The sequence below is a fragment of the Gasterosteus aculeatus genome, chromosome 5 (assembly GCF_964276395.1).
Source record: "Gasterosteus aculeatus chromosome 5, fGasAcu3.hap1.1, whole genome shotgun sequence".
In the NCBI taxonomy this organism is placed as follows: Eukaryota; Metazoa; Chordata; class Actinopteri; order Perciformes; family Gasterosteidae; genus Gasterosteus; species Gasterosteus aculeatus.
The window spans coordinates 16,832,078-16,849,886 of NC_135692.1; the positions used below are offsets into that span (position 1 = coordinate 16,832,078).

Below are 17,809 nucleotides of genomic sequence, written 5' to 3' on the forward strand. Positions count from 1 at the left end.
TCACACCCCCGTTTCCCCCCCAGCGCCGTGTTAGGTCTGATGAACCGGTGCGTGGAGCAGCAGGTCCCGGAGCTCGTCCTGCTCGTCCCTCTGCTCTTCAGGCTCAGACAGCCGGGAGCCGACTCAGCGAGACTGGGTCCCGCCCCGAGGGAGGAGGACTGGTCGGGACTTGAAGGGGTCCAATTCTGCAAGTTCAGGGAGAATATAAAGTCCAGCCCGGACAAGAGAAAGTGAGTTACTGTGAAAGCAACTTCATCACATCGAGTGACTGAACCCCTCAGTTTGGCCCAAAGAGGACGAGTGGTCCTAATGGGGACATTAGTTGGAGTGTTTGAACGACGCTTTACTGCTCCACAGGAGAGTGCTGAGTTTGATCCAGACGCGCTTACCGTCGGCCGAGAAGACGCCTCTGCTCCTGATGAGCTGGTCTTCTCTAGTCCCATTTGAGGACCTCCCCGAGCTCTCAGAGCTGACGGGAATACCCGCCGAACAGCTGATCCAGAGTCTGTTGTTCAGACTGCGAGGATGCGGCAACTCCAACAGAGTGGAGGAGAATGCAAAGGTGGGAAAGAAAAATGCAGACATGATGATATTCGACGTGTGCTTTGCTTAATCTTCAAAATGATCCTTGTGGTATTTCTTAAGAACACTCAGAGAAGCCTGAGCCACGTCCTGCTGAAGCTGGACAAAGAGAAGGACAGGTGAGGACGGGGACACCTTCAGGCGTCAGGAACATTTATTACCAAAATATGTCAGACATCCGAGGGATGTGACTGTTTGCTGTGTGCCTGCAGAATGATGGAAGGAGGAAACGTGGCGCCGACCCTCGCGAGCAGCATCGCCGTGTTGAAGTGCACGTGCGACGTTGTGCCGCTGGTCCAGTGCTACCAGGCCGCGGTCCTCTCCTACCAGCTGGTGGTGAAACTGGCCCAGATGTCGGAAGCCAAGCTGAGGAAGGAGGTGATGTTCTGCTCCTCATGCTGCGCCTCAGGGCGGGACTTTGACTCACTGTGTTCCTCCTCGTGCCGTGTAGTCCTCAGACGACGACTTCAGGACCTTCAGGCAGAAGCTCTGGGACCAGCTGGATCCAGTGCAGCAGCGGGTCACAGAATGGAGGGATGAAGTGCTGCAGAAACCTCTTGTGGCGTCCTCAAAATCACTCAGCTATCCAAAGGAAATAGAGGTACGAAGTCCAGCGGTTTCTGTTGCTTCTGGTGTACCAGCTGGTACCGGACCTTCTCCTTATCGAACCCTTCCAGCTCTGGTTTTACGTTCCCAAACCTCCGACTGTGGCCGTGGTCCTGGTGACGTCACCCATTGTTCTGTGAAGCCTTGAGTTTTGGCCACGTTGGATTAAGGCCGTTTGGAACCTTTGATAACCAATAGATGCATAGAGCTCAACTTAATAAACAAAAGTAACACTGATGATGAAAGTATTTCTATAACTTACGTCATGCCGTTGAACCAGGTGTGATCATTTCTCTGTTGAATCAGATGTGGGACGCGCTGCTGAAGGTCGACTGCTCTCTGGGAGACGTTTCCTCCCGCTGGAGGTCGAGTCTGACGAGAGGCTTGAAGAGGAGGATCTCCCAGGTCAGCGGTGGCTATTGATCGGTGGAACGCGCTATTGGTTTAGTTCAGGCAGGTAAACGGTGTCGCCCTCCGGCACGTCTGACCCGCTGTCTTTGCAGGCAGGAGACGAGGATCAAGTGATGGTCTGCTGCCTTCAGGCGTCCTCGGCAGCCATCTCTCAAAGCGGCGATGTTGTGCAGACGTGTTTCGACGAGCTGTGTCAGTCTGCTATCAAGAGAATCTGCCAGGTGCATATTAGAAATGTCTAATGGTAATAAAACCTCCTCTCAGGAGCAATCTGTGACGCGAGCAGCCAAAGTAGTAAAAGAACCAGCTTTTCCTTCCACGAGTCCACGAAAAAGGAGGTTTTTATCTTAATGAGATTCCCCATCCAGATGTTGTTATGTATGAAACAATCAATAACGATACAGCTACATGAACGCTCCGTGGATGTGCTCAGAGAGGCCAGGAGGGTGACCTGATGAGGAGCATCGCCTCCAAGAGGAAGGACCCCCCTCGTGTTGTGGTCTCTGCCATTGTGGTTGAATCCGCATCTCGATTCAGAGACTCGGTGGTCCAGCTGCTCCATCATCAGTCCGCCATCAACCACCTGCTGTCTCACGGTCCGTCACTCCATCCGTCTCTACGCTGCCACGTCTCACCTCCTGGAGGGAAGCAGCTTGTGATGCTCTCTGTGTCGTTGTTCCCCAGGCGACTGGACGGGGATGCCGCTGTGTGACGCCGCTGCGCAGGTCGTCCACGGCTGTGTGTCTGCGCTGGAGCGCCTGGTGGAGTCTCTGCTGCAGGGAGACGTGGCCCTGGGACACCTGGAGACCTGCCTGAAGAACAAGAAGGCGTTCAAGATCCTTCACCAGCAGTGTAAGAGCACAGAAGAGGCCTCCCTCGGTCACTAGATTGAACAATGAAAAACTTTAACTTCATCTGCTGCGTCATGTCGGCTCCCGCAGATAAGAAGAACTCCCAACGGGAGACGGTTCCCGTCGATGCGGACGTGGTGCTGGCTCAGAGAGAGAAGGATTTGGCCTCTTTCCTGCAGCGCAAACAGCAGATGACGACACTGATAAAGATGATGGCAAAGGTAGCAGAGAGCATCACAGGTGAGCGTTACTCGAGGAATCAAGTCACTGATGAAGGGCCAGTGTGAGATCAAATCACAATATAGAATGTAATTGTGTATCAAAAGATGTCAATCTAAAATTGTATCACAGTATGATTTGACTGAAAGACAATGACTTGTCGACTTGATTTATTGTTGTATTATCTTCATAAAGTCTCTCTTAGTTCAGTTTGATCCATTTTCTCTTTTTCTTTCACCAGTTCCTGAGATGTCTCCTCTGGAGACGCAGGACACTGAAGACCTCCAGCTGGTCAGTCTGAACAAACTGCTGCTGGTTCAGTCCTTCGATGCTGAGGGGAGGTTGGGGAAGACGGGCCCCTCCCAGGTCCTCTGGTACAAAACCAGTATGAATGTCCTGAGAATGTCCAGTGAGATGCACAAGCTGCATCACAGCAACCTGGTTCTGTCCCGCTGGGTCGGGGGGGCGGCGTCTTTGGCGCCGACCGGCTCCTCCCCTCTCACAGTCACCTTGTCTCAGATCTGTGAGCTCATCTGGAAGCCGCTGCTGACGGAGTTCTGCCAGCTCGCCGTCGCCTTCGCCAACGCCAGCGTCACCTTCAGGCAGCTGGATCGGGTCTTGGCTGAGTCCGGCGACCAGGGGGACGGGGAGCTCCTGAAGAGGGAGCTGCGTCTGATGTCCGAGACGCTTGACGGGTCGGGGCGGGTCAAACCCGAGGACGGCTGGGTGGAGCTGAGACTGCGTCAGATCCAGGAGTACCGACAGCTGCGCCAGGCGGCCGCCGCCGCCGGGGCGATACGGAGAATAGCCGAGAGAACGGCGCTGTCAGGGGACTTCAGAGAGATCGACGCCCTCGGCGAGCTGGTGAGTCTGCTGATCGCTCCTGATTACAAAGCATGCTTCTCTTCATGCCGTTTCTAGGACACATCAAAGCAAATGTTGAATGTTGGACCGTCCAACAGGAAGAGGACAGCTTTCAGGAGAGGGCCCTGGGGTCGCTCAGCGCCGACTTGCATCGGGCCAAACACCAACTCTCCGCCGTCACCGAGCAGCACACCGCCTGCCTGGAGGAGTACCTGGAGAGCCAAACCCTGGTCAGCTGGGTCAAAGAGAACCTTAAAGGTGAGAAGAAATCCCAACATTCGTGCAGTAATACATCTGTATCTACAGTGTGTAGTTTTGCATTCCCAGCGCTCTGCCCCCTTGGACAGATATGAGCGACGTGAAGGTGTACGTGGAGTTAGCTTCCATATCTGCCGGAGAGAACGACGCGGAGATCGACCAGGTGGCCTGCTTCCACGACGCGGTGATGGGCTACGCCCCCCTTCTCTACGGCCTCCGCCCGCACGCCGGCTTTGAGGACTTCATGAGGTGTGCTCGCCAGGTGTGGGACGCCCAAACCAGAGACGAGAAGCTGCCAGACAAATTGGTACCGACCCCGGCGTGCTGCGGTAGAATGAGGCCCGGTTGCGTGGCGGAGCGATGACGCTGACCTTGTGTTACAGAGAGAGTCCACTCGCCTGCTGAGCTGGCTGAAGGCGCTGAAGGAGACCCACGGCTCGGTGGAGCAGTCCTCCCTCTCCCTGGCCTCCTCCATCAATGCTCACGGGGTTTATCACGTGGGATGGTCTGCTCACAACACGGAGAAGGTACGCCGTCAACGGAAAAGGCATTTTTTAAAAGGATGCAAAAATGATACCGATGGTTGCCACCTGCTTGCAGAGGTGTCTCCAGAACATGGTGGCGGTCACAGTGACGAGGGGCTCGGAGGAGAAGCGCTACCAGCTGGAGGAGCTGCTGGAGCTGCAGAACAAACTCATGCTGATGTCGTCCAGAGGGGAGCACGGCAGAGAGCAGGTCAACAGGTTCACAGAGGTCAGCGACATTTATGATAAATGACAAACACGCGCAGGCTGAATGTCTCGTCATGTTAGTTCTTCACTGACATTATCACACGTTAACAGACGAGTTGGGTTGTCTGAGATTTGTAAGAACCTCAAATATCTCTGTTTGAAACATGGATAATATCTTGATTTTTACCACAATTGAATCAAAAACAATAATGAGCTTGATGTCCGCGTTTACCCTCAGTGCCTTCCACACTGATTTAATCAAGGCTGTTGCTATCAGGCTTTCGGCTCATTCTGAAAGACTCGTTCATCTTCTCAGACCATCTGAATGAATCCCTGTCCACGTGCTCTCCAGGTCTTTGAAGGAGTCCAGCGACTAGGCGCCATCCTTCTGCAGATGCAAACGTCCGGCAACATGCTCTTCAGGGATTGGCGCGCTGAGGTCCGCTGCTGCCCGCAGCAGCAGCCGTGCATCAAAGCAACCTTCCCGTCCCTGCAGGGTAGAGAGGTGGCCTACGTCGGCGAGTTGACGGAGCGGCTGCAGGCGCTCGCTCACTCCATGGACGCCTGCCAAAGGGAATGGAGCACCTTCATCAGCGAGATGCGCTCCAGCTTCAACTTGCTGAACCACTACACGTCGGAGCAGATGGTGTACCTGAGCCACTGGATTCACAAAGTGTGTCACTGGGAGGTGCCAGTTCCTCCGCAGTTATGGCTTTTGCTTTTCCCCATAAAGCCTCAGTGCACTCTAACTGATGTCAGAGTCGCTCACGCTAACGCAGCAAGTCGGACCTCAAAGCCCGACCAAGTGGAAAATGCAGAGTCTGAGGACGAAGATCAAAATGTGTCCGTTCCTTGTATGGACGAAGAGGACATGAGAGCCCCTGGTGATATGATGGAGTTTTCCTCAGAGGACGAAGATGACAGTGTAACAAATTGTGAAGAGGGATCACTTCTCCATGCGGACAGTCTGGAAGAGATGTGGCGTAAGTTCAAGGACGACATGCCGCAGTACCTCAATGAGTACCTGGACATCTCGTCTCTGGGCCACGTCCTGTCGTCCCTCTCTGAAATGAACCAGGAGCTTGTGAACAGGAACTTTCCTCCAGTCCTCCAGGAGGGAAGGCCCAACCTGGTTTTTTGTCCCGATGCAGAAGTTTTCACCTCCGTCCTCTCTTTTTACATGCAAAGTCCAGAGCAGCCTCTGCCATCTACTGACGAGGTTCTGGTCTGCAGAGAGGAAACCACAGAGGAGGAGGTTCAGATTTTTCTCCGCCGTGCTCTTGGCAAGGGCGCTGGAAGGAACTGGGGCAAGATTTACTCTTTGGTCAACCCAGGGCTTCTGGGTTATGATGTCAGCGTGGCCCTCGGGGAGCTCTTCGAGTGTCTCGAGAGAAGCGGCAACCCGCATTATCGCCTGATCATAGTCAGTCCGGTTGAGCACCAGCACAGATATGTGCCCTCTTACTTTAGCAATGACAAAGTACAGGCTGGAGTGAGTCTGACAGCAGAAGCTGCTCGGAAGTATCTACATGGCCACTTCACACAAAACACGTCCCCGCCGAGCCCTGCCGCACTGGTTTCTCCAGATCAGCTGTCAGTCTGGACAGTGTCATCTGTACGCCCAGCAGTTGGTAAGGGGGACCCTGGACATGCTTATACGAAGAATAGAATCCTGAATAAATCTTGACCGAATCTTTTTGTCTATCAATAGGGAAATCCCTCTTTGTGGAGCGTTTGTTTGAGAAGTTCCAGCAGAAATCTCCCAGAGCAAATCACATCAAGATCAGACTGATTGAGCCATCGGTGGATGTCGACGCTTTGATCAAGAGTCTGTCGGAGAAACTGGCCCCTTTGAGAGAGCAGGACCCTGTCCTCCTGCACGTCGACACCGCTGGAGTAAGTACGCATTCTGTGCAGATCACTTGTTCTGTCGCTGGGTGTACTCGACGGTCTCCCTCTACCTTCCTGTTTCCTGCCAGGTTCGTTCAGGTCTGGAGGAGCTCCTGTTCCATCTGTTAGTTCTGGGCTGTTTGAGCGATAGCCATGGCGTGCTGTGGAGAAGGAATGTGGCCCATTTGATCACCGTTGAAGTCCTGAGAACACACGGATTCTCTCAGAACCAGCCGAAAGAGGTATTTTCACAAGTCTGTCAACCTATAACTATAACTATAATATGTGTCCTCATATTTCTGAGCTAAAGGGTCACTTGTAGCATCTCGAAATAAGAAGTGAAGACCATGCAGTTACACAAATGTTTTTTTCAGCTGTAATAAAATGACCAACCTGGCTGCCATTCTCTAATTCTGTGTTTAATTTGCTCACCCAGATGAAATTTGGACTTCTTGACATTCTGCCTACCATCCATTGTAGACCTCCAAAGGAAGTAAATAAGTTGTTGCCCAGTAGACGTGTGCCGAACACCTTTGATCCACTCATGGATGAGCAGGAGTTCTGCAGTGAGGGGGTTCAACGCCCTTATCAATACTTGAAGGTCTACAGCAACAATCAGACTCTGGACCGTTTTAAGTACAGGGAGGGATCCAGACATGGCGACACCATCGACTGTGTCAATCAGTTTCTGAAATACTGTGGAATGCAAGACCCGTCTTGGGCCGAGCTGAAGAACTTCTCCTGGTTCCTCAATGTGCAACTCAAAGACTGCGAGAACTCAGTTTTCTGTGATCCAGATTTTCTGGCAGATCAGCTCCCCGGTTTCAAGGGCTTCATCGTGAAGTTCATGATTCTAATGTCAAGAGATTTTGCCTCGCCATCTCTAAATACATCTGATGAAAGTCCCACGCTGCTGGTTGAGGATGACCTTCTCGCCCGTCTGACTATTCGTAAGCGTTGGGAAAATGAGTCTCACCCGTACATTTTCTTTAATGCGGACCGATTCTCAATGTCTTTCCTCGGCTTTAATGTGATACGTCAGAGGCAAAACCGCCTCAATGCAGTTGATCCTCAAAGCCACAAGGTCCTGATAGAAAACGTGATGTCGCAAAAACTTTTTGAGGATTTGGAAAGGCAAAGGATCTCCCTCACTGAAGACTTTGACGGGTTGCCACGTGCGGACAAAATCAAAAGGATTTCCTGCGTTGTCGGTGCACAGAAGGGAATAACGGACAGAGACTTTGATCCGGACCCAACGTATGAGCTCACTGCTGACAATGTGATGAAGATGTTGGCCATACACATGAGATTCCGGTGTGGAATTCCAGTTGTCATCATGGGAGAGACCGGCTGTGGGAAAACCAGATTAGTCCGTTTCCTGTGTGCTCTGCAGAGGGAGGAGAAAGCAGTGGAGAACATGGTACTTGTTAAGGTACATGGTGGAACCACAGCAGAGATGATCTACAGAAAGGTGAGGGAGGCAGAGAGACTTGCCAGAAACAACCGAAGAATGCACGAGCTGGACACCATTTTGTTCTTCGACGAAGCAAACACCACAGAGGCCATTTTTGCCATCAAGGAAATTCTCTGTGACCAATCGATGAAAGGGGAACCTCTGAAAGCAGACAGCGGCTTGAAGATAATAGCTGCTTGCAACCCTTACAGGAAGCACTCGCCAGAAATGGTGAAACGTTTGGAACGCGCAGGTTTAGGATACAGGGTGAAGGCAGATGAAACAGAAGACCGCCTCGGCAAAGTCCCTCTGCGACAGCTAGTCTACAGAGTTCATCCTTTGCCTCCAAGCATGGTTTCTTTGGTGTGGGACTTTGGTCAGCTGAGTGATTCAACCGAACTTTCCTACATCAAACAGATTGTCCAGAGGCAAGTTGTCAACCACTCTCTGCCAAGAGACTGCAAGGACATCATTTCAAATGTGCTGGCGGCCTCCCAGAAATACATGCGAAGTCGGAAGAATGAGTGTAGTTTTGTGAGTCTCAGAGACGTGGAGAGGTCAATGAAAGTGCTGGTTTGGTTTTACCAGCATAGCGGGGTCCTTTTTAACTACTGCCCAACTCTCACTGAGGGTCATAAAACACTCAAGTGCTTGATTCTTTCAGTTGGAGTCTGCTACTACCCGTCTCTGGTGGACAAAGAGCAGTACCTCTCTGTCATATGTCAGTACTTTCCAGAACCTCTCTGCTGTTCAACAGCTTTGCAGGAAGAGATTTCTTCCTGTCAGGACTTCTTTCTTCAGAACATACAGACAAGGGAGACCATAGCCAAGAATGTTGCACTTAAAGAGAACGTGTTTCTCATGGTGGTTTGCATTGAGCTCAGGATCCCACTCTTTCTAGTTGGCAAACCTGGAAGCTCAAAGTCCCTTGCTAAAACAGTGGTGTCTGATGCCATGCAGGGCCAGAACTCCCACTGTGAACTATTCAAGAAGCTCAAGCAAGTTCACATGGTCTCCTTCCAGTGCAGTCCTCACTCAAGTCCAGAGGGCATCATTGGGACATTCAGGAACTGTGCCCGTTTCCAGAAGGACAAAAACATGGACGAGTATGTGTCCGTGGTGGTTCTCGATGAGATAGGACTCGCAGAAGATTCTCCTCAGATGCCCCTGAAGACCCTTCACCCTCTCTTGGAGGATGGTTGTATTGACAATGACAGGCCGGATCCACACATGAAGGTTGGCTTTGTTGGCATCTCCAACTGGGCTCTTGACCCGGCAAAGATGAACAGAGGAATTTTTGTGTCGAGACGGGATCCGAGTGAGGATGAACTGGTGGAAACCGCAAAAGGAATTTGTTCATGCTCAACGCAAATTCTCCTGCAAATCAAACACATGTTCCCATCTTTGGCCAAGGCCTTCTTGAGCATCTGTAGTGAGACCACAAAGAATCAGTTCTTTGGTCTGAGGGATTATTATAGCCTCGTCAAAATGCTCTTTGCCGTGGTCAAATCAACGCAACAAGAGCCAGATGGTGGACACTTGGTAGAGGCCATCTTGCGTAACTTCAGTGGACAACCAGAGGGATTTGACCCGGTCATGTTTTTCCAAGAGGTGGTCCAAAACTTAATGGATTTTCCAAGACCAAGCACCTTGCAAATGGTGAAAAAGAATCTTGACCACGACACCAGCCAGCTGAGCCGTTACCTCCTTTTGCTGACCACCAACAATGCAGCTCTCCATATCCTTCAACAACAGGTCTTTGCCAAAGGAGGGTATCCTCCTCCTGAAATCGTCTTCGGCTCGGGATTCCCAAAGGACCAAGAGTATGCCCAAATCTGCCGTAACATAAACCGGGTGAAAACGTGCATGGAGACCGGGCGTACGGTCATCCTCCTCAACATGCAAAATCTGTACGAAAGCCTGTACGATGCCTTGAACCAGTACTACGTCTACCTCAGTAAGCAGCAGTATGTCGATCTTGGTCTCGGCTCTCACAGGGTAAAGTGTCGTGTCCATACCAACTTCAGACTGGTGGTAGTGGAGGACCAGAAGAAAGTCTATGAGCACTTTCCTATGCCCCTCATCAACAGGCTGGAGAAACACAGGGTGGATAGGAGCACTGACCTGGAACCCTGGCAGCACAGAGTTCTCCACAAACTCAAGAAGTGGGTGGAGGAATTCTCAGGTGATGCCATGGCGGATTTCAAGCAATGGGAAATTTTTGTTGGCTACCATGGCGACGCCTGTGCCAGCGCTCTCTTGCAAGCACTTGAGAGGAGAGCACAAAAAGTTGAAGACGCTGCTGTGAGACAACATCAGCAGAGTGAAAAAGATGACTCGATGGAAGAAGATGAACCAAAAGAAATACTTGAGGCAAATTCCAACCTGCAGAAAGAGGTAGCTGATGAAGAGGAACGAGAAGCCAAGTCAATGGATGTTGATGATGACGAGAACAAACTGCTGTCTGAAGGCAAAGAGCTGATGGAGACGGAAGCTGCTGCTGAGGAAACTGAGGAAGAGGAGATTCTTGATATAGCAAAATGTCTCTTGCTGAACTGTGCCACACCTGATGCTGTTGTGAGGCTCAAGTATTCCGATTTATCGAACCAAGAGAAGGAGAAACTCCAGAGAATGTACTTCCAGCAACAGCATCACCATTCCCTCCGAAATTTCCTGGAAGGTTGCCTGATCCAGCATCAGGGGTCCACCACGTTTCTGGAGGTAGGCGACAAACTACAACTCCAATTTAGTTTTTGCATTTGTTCGAAATCTTTACAAATGACTGATGCCACTCTCCTCTCTATGGCTTTTCTCAGGTAACCACATTCTCTGGCTTGCTAACCAGATCAGACGTCAGGGTTGTTGCCCCTGCTTTAGGACTGCAGAGTGAGAGGACTCTGCTGCTCTCGCTCCACCAATTTGACACCGAGGTCTCTTTCTGCAACAAGATAAGGTACTAACGAGTTGGATAGCAGCAGAAGTGTGAGAGGGGGGGGAAAGGGGGGGGAAAGGGGGGGGATCAGGTTTGTATCTTTAAAGCTCCATTCTGTGCCAGGGGCTTCCTTCAAGATGCCAGTCCCGCTCTTCACGTCCTGTTCATCCAGATGGACCTGGAGGAAACCAACTGCAGTGATGAACTCATAGCTTCAGCAAAGTAGGGCTCGCTGATACTGGACAGAATCTGGTTGGACTTTATGCCTGTTCAGTGGTTTACGTGTTATGATTTCATCCGCTTCTAGATATTGCACCATGAACTACTTGATGTCACTGGAGGGTCCGACCTGTTGGGTGATTTTCATTGTGAAGGTTTCTAGGATCCCGAGTAAATCTCAGTACATCGGTTTCCAAGGAGGTGAGTAGTTTTACTGCAATACAGTTGATCCCGCCCCTCGATCACCAGGTGATGGGGGTTTACTTTTACGCTGTGATGTGAAGCTTTCAAATATTTTGTCTTTTGCACCAAAGGAGTGTGGCACTCGGTGCACATTGATGACCTGAGGGATTCAGACGACATGAGCCTGAACCTCTCGGTTTTCTGTGGAACTCTGATCAGCAACCTACTCCACCCTGCCCTGTCAGGTAGAAACCATCCGCCCATCACACATGGAACAGAAAAGTCATTTTACCGTATTTTTTACTTTAAAATAAACCACATTTTTATCTTGAATAGAACACCTTGACGATGGACAAACAGCGTGGACAAGAAGAGACTCTCAGGTGGATACAGATTAGAAAGAAATAGACCCTGATGTCCCTTTATATGTGCTGGCGTTAAACATGTGTAACTGGTTGCGTTCAGGGAGATGGAGCCCACCTCCACAGCCTCGCCTTGGTGAGGTCATGCATCCAAAAAGCTGTGGGTCTGCTGAGGGACCCCGAAGGCGTGACATCGCGGAGCATGCAGCGGATACACACCCTTCTGACTCTTCTGGGAGCTGGTCAAACGCAAACACAAAGTAAATGTATAAATCATCAGAGAATCAGTTTAGTCTAATTTGCACATTAATACTATCAAAATGGATCTTATTGATCACTTATTCTCTCTTTGTGAGCAATGATGTTGTCGTTTTTGTCCGTAATAAACATCTAACAAATAGCTTACAACTATGTCGACTATATTCTTTATGGAAGCTCGCTTTCAGGAGGTGCTGTTGAGCAGAATGGCCGAGGCTTCGGCACAGAGGGAAGAAGTGATGTGCTCCCCGAAGGAGTGGGTGAGCAGCGAAGCCAAGAAGCGCCAGGCTCTGCAGGAGGGCGGAACCCTGAGGTAAAGCGCGAAAACGTTTAAATAAAGATTGAGCTTCTGGATCGAGGGATTTTATTCGGTTTGCCTTCGGCTCCTGTTTTGGGTCTTAGAAATTCCCTCTGCATGTCAGCATTCATGTGCGTTCTTTAGGTGACTCTTTGTCCCCGTCTTTTACTAGACATACCCTGTGGCGCCGTCTACAGGCCACCGTGACCCCCATCTTGGCCAGCATGTTGGAGGTTATGGATCGGTTTGGGAATCTGGACCTGCTGTCCGATGGCAGACTCAGCCGGGGCCTGAGAGAGCTGTGGTTGGACATCCTGGCAGATTCACAGAGTTTAATCCTAACGTCTCTTCACAACTCAAGGTATGACAGGTTACTTGTTCTGTGTGACTCCAACGGGTCCGAGGTTCTAAAGGAGTTACACTCAGATCCAGAAATCTGCTTCAGGAGCTCTTACATCCACGAGCTTTACAGCTTCGTTCCTCTCTGAGTCTGAAGCGTTCCACAGAGGGTTTGTTCACACATTATTCACAGACTCATTTATACAATATGGGATGGATTTCCTTCATGGCTAGTTTTTGTAAAACTGTTTTACTGTAATATTTCAACAAAATTAAATATGGCTTAGTCCAATTTTCACACTTCTGTTCTGGTTAAGTATGAAAATTAGATGAAAATAAAAACTAATTTCAGAAAACTTGTCTTTGTAAAGTAAATGAAGTAATCAAGTGGGGGGGGGTTTCATGTCTCTTAGTCATTTTTTTCTCCCATTCAACTGTCTCTCTGCTTATTGTAATGTCCAGTGAGTCGGACCAGGAGGTGCCTGTGCATCACTTCCTCGTGTTGGATGGTGCAGAGCAATCCTGCACGGCTCCGTTCAGCTGGCTCGTCAGAACCCACCTGGAAAGCTTGTGGGAAGAATCAGAATTCATGCCAGGTTTGCCTTTGTCTTATTGTGCACAATAAGAATCCTCTCTGTATGACGTGTGGACACAAACGTCATGGCTTGTCCCTCAGTAACGACCGAGGACGGCACAGGGAGGATCCTCCAGTTCGTGAGCACCTTCTCCAGCAGCCGGCTGGGAAGTCACTTCCAGAAGCTCTCGTCCGAGGAGCAGCAGGAGTACGGGCGCCTCTACCTGCAGGACTTCCTGCTGCTCGCCCTGAAGATCAAGTCACATGACGAGCTGAGGGTAAACGGGCGCTTTCTGCCTCACATGCGCGTGAAACCTGTTTTTCAGGAACAGGATGTGATCATCTCCACTGTGTGTCCAGGTGTTCTCCAGGGCCCTGTTGGGCTGCGTCTCGGAGCTCCAGGCCTCTGTGGGCGCCGCCGCGGAGCTCTCGCCGGCTTGGATAGCGGCCGCTGGCAAACAGTTCGCCCCGCGACTGGATTGTCTCCGCCACATGTTTCTGCTGCAGCCCCGGCTGGCTGCCGCGGTCGCTCAGCAGGGGTCGGAGGGGGAAACCCATGAGATGGTGAGAGTTTGGATCATTTATGAGTTTCACCTTCATCAGTCCACCTGCACTGAAAGACAAACACGTCACTATGACATGACGTCCATCCGGGCGGAGAGAAGTCAACGCTTCATGAGTTCATTCTGCATTCTCTCTAGTGACCACCAGGGGGCTCTGGTCCTATAGAAGTCTATGAGAAAATGTGTTGAAGTGTGTCAGAACAGCTGCTGAGACTCTTGTGTGTCGCCTGACGTCAGTTTAGTTCTCCATCTCTGCAGCCTTTTCCACCTGTAGCTAACATGCTAAGCGTTAGCACAGTCCTTAACGTCCCGTAGTTGTGAAATCTAAAGAACTTGAATGTCTGGCAGGTGGAGGACATCGGAGCGCTCGGCGTCTTCGTCGAACAGACTAAACTGCTGAGCGTCGCGTCGCTGCCGGAGTGCGAGTTCTTTGTGGGCCGCGTGGCGTCACTGCAGCCGTGTCTGGACCGAGTGTTCGCCCAGAGATACAGAACCCTCTGCAGCGCCGGCGGCCTGCAGCGCCTGGACTCCATCCGGTGAGGCCGTCGCAGTGGCGTCGATTAGTGTTGTTAAAGTTCATCGATGACCCTGTTTGCGCTCTCAGGTCTCTGTGGCACGGGATGCTGGTCGTTGCATCTTTCGTCCAGCACGTCGTTTTCAGAGTGACACCGAAAGACTCGCGGCTGAGAGAAGTGGCGCTGAAGCACTGCAGCCTTCACCTCAGCGTAAGTAGAGTTTCATGTCGCATTGCGGTTGTTTCCCTTTTTATAATAGTTGTGTAAGCTTTTTTGCATCTCTTTGTTGTTGTTTTGTGTCCCCGTCGTCCTTTAGCTGATCCTTTTGCTCCCTGTGCTACGGTCCTTGTGTGTCTTCCTGGTTCGTACGTGTTTCCTTGAGTGAAACAACCAGAAGGACCAGCAAAGAGCTTCTTGTTGAAACGAGACGTGTTTTCAGACCCGTTTTTCCCTCGTCTGCCAACAGCTGATGCAGGCGTCCCCTGACGTGAGGAGCGTGGACACACTGCAGCAGCTGATCCGGGTCCTCAATCGGTTTCACGACGAGTGTATCGGCCAAGAGCTGCGGTCTGGATCTGCCTTTACAAAATGCATTTGGTGTTTCATTGGAAACCAGTAGAATACTTCTAGATGTCGTTATGTTCGGACCCCCGGTGGCGTAATGACTCTGTGGTGTCCGCTGTGAAGGTCGGGCACTTCCTGCCCGGTGTGCCTGTCGGAGATCCAGGAGCCGGCTGTCCTGCCCTGCCAGCACGTCTTCTGCCTGCCGTGTCTCCAGCGCTGCACTCAGGAGCAGAGACGGTGTCCTAAGTGCCGGACGGACCTTCCCCCCGACTTCAGGCCCACTGTTTCTCCCCACGTCAAGTCAGTTTGTCTCCTGTTCTGGACGAGGAACTGAGGAACTGAGGTGGAGCTCTGTGTGACTTTCGTCTCTCTGGTTCAGGGCAGCGCTTCAGGAGCAGGCGTCCGTCAGGGACCGCTGTAACGCCTTCTTCCTGGAGGTGGTGTCCAGGTTCTGTCTCTCCGAGGGACAGACGCCCGGAGACGGAGTGGTGGAGCTGCTCTTCTCCCTGCTGGTCTCCGCTAGCGGTCAGTGGGGGAGGGGGAGGAGTCGATGACTGGACGCCGTCGATGGTGGCGCCGCGATGCTAATCCTTTTGTTGTTGTTGTTGTTGTTGTGCAACGCAGGCGACGTGTACAGGACCAGAGCGCTCACGCCCTTCCTGGAGTGCGTGGACAACAGCCCGGTGGTGCGCTCAGTGCTGCCCAAGCTGCTGCTGCAGCACAGGTGAGAGGAAGGGGTCCGAAGTAGTAACACCACGCTGGTGGAGTTATTCCTCATTTCACTCATTTTATTCATGTGGATTCATTGACAAAACAAGGTTTGAGACTCACTTTTAAAATGAAAAAGTTAACTTATAATCAAGTGTAATATTTCTAACTCGATTCGGTAGACTTTGGCAGACGCTAGGTGGCGCTGTGAGGGTCAGCAGCTATTCTGACCCAGCGGGGGGGCGAATGCTCGTGTGCTCCTCTCAGTTTTGAGCAGGTGAAGACTCACATTCAGACGTACCTGAAGAACCTGGAGGAGAATCTTCTGGCCAGAGATGACAGCACGGAGCTCTACCTGCTGTTTGTCAACTGCTTCCAGGTGAGTGTCCCCTCCCCTTTGAGGTGACGACCATCCCGCCCGCCGCCACTCCTCCATTGATGAGGCCCGCCGTCCTCCCCCAGGACTCCCTGCTGTGCTCCGAGGCGAAAGGAGCCCAGCGGAACGGAGAGCAGCAGCGACGGGCGGAAATGGTGTTTCTCTGCAGCGTCGCCGCTGGGCAGACTCCCCGCAGACATCAGGACCCGGCGCAGTTCCTGCTCAACATCGCCAGGCTCCGAGTGTGCCTGAGCGAGGCCGCCCGCCTGCTGCAGGGCGCCGCCGGTCAAGGTGTGAAACCTCAGGATAAAGTGGCGCGTGATGCATCGACACGGGGCTCTGAAACCGGCTCAGATGGTGCGTGGAAGTAAAACGGCGTGTTTCCTGGTGACCTGCAGGCAGACCACAGGGCGAGGAGGCCCGATACCTGCAGCAGGTGAAGGCGGCGTGTGAGAGCGGCGCCGACGACTGGCACCGGGTCTACCTGGTGAGAGCCCTGCACAGGCTCTCCGGTGTGGAATGCATCCTGTCCCTGATGAACCAACCGGCCTGGAGATGGATGTTCCCCCCCAGCCTGCTCCAGCTGCAGGTAGAGACCTCTGAATGCTCCTCGTGAGCAAATCGAAATCTAAAATGTGTCGTTTTTCAATTTTTATGTTTAGATATTTTTTTAATAAATTTTGCGCGATGAAAATCTAAAACAAATAGATACTTTTATTATTATTATAAGTATTCTTATTATTGAGGTATATAATCAATGTATTATCAAATACTCCAAAGAAAAGTGTTGTTTCTGATATTTTAATCAAGATAATAGATGATAATGGAGACTGAAAATAGTTTTTTTTTTTTATCTACAAACTCAAATGACTAAGAAATGAATTTGTGACGTGATTTCCATAAACCGGAACCGATAACTATACATATATCATTTTGTCCTCTCCAGAGGATAATTCCTACCAACCTGGACCAGTTCCTCTGCTGCGGGACGGCGTACCGAGACCTGAGGGACGCCGTGGGCCACGTTCTGCTGGAGAAGCAATCGGACTCCTTCGCGGCACAAATACAGGTCAGAGAGACTCTACGGCTGACACGACGTGTACGAATATGTCCATTTATTCTAGTTCATTCAGAGGAGAGAAGAGCAGCTGATGATCTGATGTCTCCTGATGGCCGTTAGAAGTCGTCCTATTCCATTATTTAGAGATTATAATATACATGCATTGTTGTGATAAAGTTTCAATTGTTTTAATTATTCTATAAGTGTGACTTTAACTTCATCGTTTATGTGATTTATTTATGAGTCACTTTTGTAACAAAAATGTTTAAAATGCCTTAAAGATGTTCATACATGGATGAACTGTGAACTCAGTTTACAAAGCGTTTATTAAATGCTGAATATGAGTAAAATGTAAAAACACGTCTGTGTTCCGGTCTGCAGAAGCTGAGGGCTTCTCACAGCAGTCTGCTGCCTCTGGCTTTGTTCAGACAGGTCACCTGCCGCTACAAATCACCTGAGCGCAGCGTGCTGCCCCCCCCTCAGGTCAGAACACATGATGTCACCGGGTTGAACACGTCCATGGTGCAGTTACGTTCTCCTGCTAAACTCGTGGCTCTGCTTGACCTGACAGGACCTGGCGAGGCTGGAGGAGCTCCTGAAGAGCGTCAAGCCGCCAGAGTTCAGGGACTTCTGCGCCGCGCTTCTGTCCAATAAGATCGGCGGGCCGAGCTCGGATCTCCAGATCCATGCGCTTCTTTGTCCTCAGAGACAAACGCTCCTGGAGCTGCTGGTCCACCTGGACTCTGTGGTGCTCAGTGGGAACCCTGTGCTGGTTCCGCTGCATCAGATCGCCTGTCAGCCTCAGAATGTGAAAGTGAGACACTTCTTCTCTTTTACTGGGGCTCTTCAGCTAAATGTCCCCATGGGGACATCACTCATCGGTCCGCGTACTGATGTTATGTGACGCTCTAAAGACCTGCCAATCAGCGCGTAGCCCCGCCTTAAAGCCTCCCCTGCTTTATGGTCTGTTTGACTCTACATGGACCATAATCT

General features: G+C 51.1%; 1 protein-coding gene across 2 annotated transcripts in view; it reads left to right on the forward strand.

Moving 5' to 3' along the window:
• The window catches only part of rnf213b (ring finger protein 213b), a 29,021-nt gene that overhangs the window by 4,333 nt on the left and 6,879 nt on the right, over positions 1 to 17,809 (forward strand). Inside the window, exons 8-49 of one of the 2 annotated variants that reach the window (XR_013467661.1) lie at positions 24 to 230; positions 358 to 562; positions 646 to 701; positions 795 to 960; positions 1,034 to 1,183; positions 1,495 to 1,593; positions 1,692 to 1,820; positions 2,033 to 2,195; positions 2,284 to 2,451; positions 2,541 to 2,690; positions 2,911 to 3,533; positions 3,632 to 3,791; positions 3,881 to 4,098; positions 4,175 to 4,318; positions 4,392 to 4,544; positions 4,875 to 6,153; positions 6,234 to 6,418; positions 6,502 to 6,654; positions 6,849 to 10,586; positions 10,682 to 10,818; positions 10,921 to 11,019; positions 11,105 to 11,217; positions 11,331 to 11,444; positions 11,536 to 11,582; positions 11,665 to 11,821; positions 11,997 to 12,132; positions 12,290 to 12,478; positions 12,919 to 13,052; positions 13,133 to 13,308; positions 13,391 to 13,594; positions 13,942 to 14,129; positions 14,198 to 14,318; positions 14,575 to 14,675; positions 14,796 to 14,972; positions 15,052 to 15,197; positions 15,297 to 15,396; positions 15,648 to 15,759; positions 15,843 to 16,047; positions 16,155 to 16,345; positions 16,703 to 16,825; positions 17,245 to 17,299; positions 17,388 to 17,630. Coding sequence is in view for 1 of the 2 variants with exons in the window: in XM_040177210.2 (XP_040033144.2) it covers positions 24 to 230; positions 358 to 562; positions 646 to 701; positions 795 to 960; positions 1,034 to 1,183; positions 1,495 to 1,593; positions 1,692 to 1,820; positions 2,033 to 2,195; positions 2,284 to 2,451; positions 2,541 to 2,690; positions 2,911 to 3,533; positions 3,632 to 3,791; positions 3,881 to 4,098; positions 4,175 to 4,318; positions 4,392 to 4,544; positions 4,875 to 6,153; positions 6,234 to 6,418; positions 6,502 to 6,654; positions 6,849 to 10,586; positions 10,682 to 10,818; positions 10,921 to 11,019; positions 11,105 to 11,217; positions 11,331 to 11,444; positions 11,536 to 11,582; positions 11,665 to 11,821; positions 11,997 to 12,132; positions 12,290 to 12,478; positions 12,919 to 13,052; positions 13,133 to 13,308; positions 13,391 to 13,594; positions 13,942 to 14,129; positions 14,198 to 14,318; positions 14,575 to 14,675; positions 14,796 to 14,972; positions 15,052 to 15,197; positions 15,297 to 15,396; positions 15,648 to 15,759; positions 15,843 to 16,047; positions 16,155 to 16,345; positions 16,703 to 16,825; positions 17,198 to 17,299; positions 17,388 to 17,630 (11,461 nt within the window). In the remaining variant the exon portion in view is untranslated. Of the gene's footprint in view, positions 1 to 23; positions 231 to 357; positions 563 to 645; positions 702 to 794; positions 961 to 1,033; positions 1,184 to 1,494; positions 1,594 to 1,691; positions 1,821 to 2,032; positions 2,196 to 2,283; positions 2,452 to 2,540; positions 2,691 to 2,910; positions 3,534 to 3,631; positions 3,792 to 3,880; positions 4,099 to 4,174; positions 4,319 to 4,391; positions 4,545 to 4,874; positions 6,154 to 6,233; positions 6,419 to 6,501; positions 6,655 to 6,848; positions 10,587 to 10,681; positions 10,819 to 10,920; positions 11,020 to 11,104; positions 11,218 to 11,330; positions 11,445 to 11,535; positions 11,583 to 11,664; positions 11,822 to 11,996; positions 12,133 to 12,289; positions 12,479 to 12,918; positions 13,053 to 13,132; positions 13,309 to 13,390; positions 13,595 to 13,941; positions 14,130 to 14,197; positions 14,319 to 14,574; positions 14,676 to 14,795; positions 14,973 to 15,051; positions 15,198 to 15,296; positions 15,397 to 15,647; positions 15,760 to 15,842; positions 16,048 to 16,154; positions 16,346 to 16,702; positions 16,826 to 17,197; positions 17,300 to 17,387; positions 17,631 to 17,809 lie in introns of both variants that reach the window. The other variant, XM_040177210.2, reaches the window with a different exon arrangement.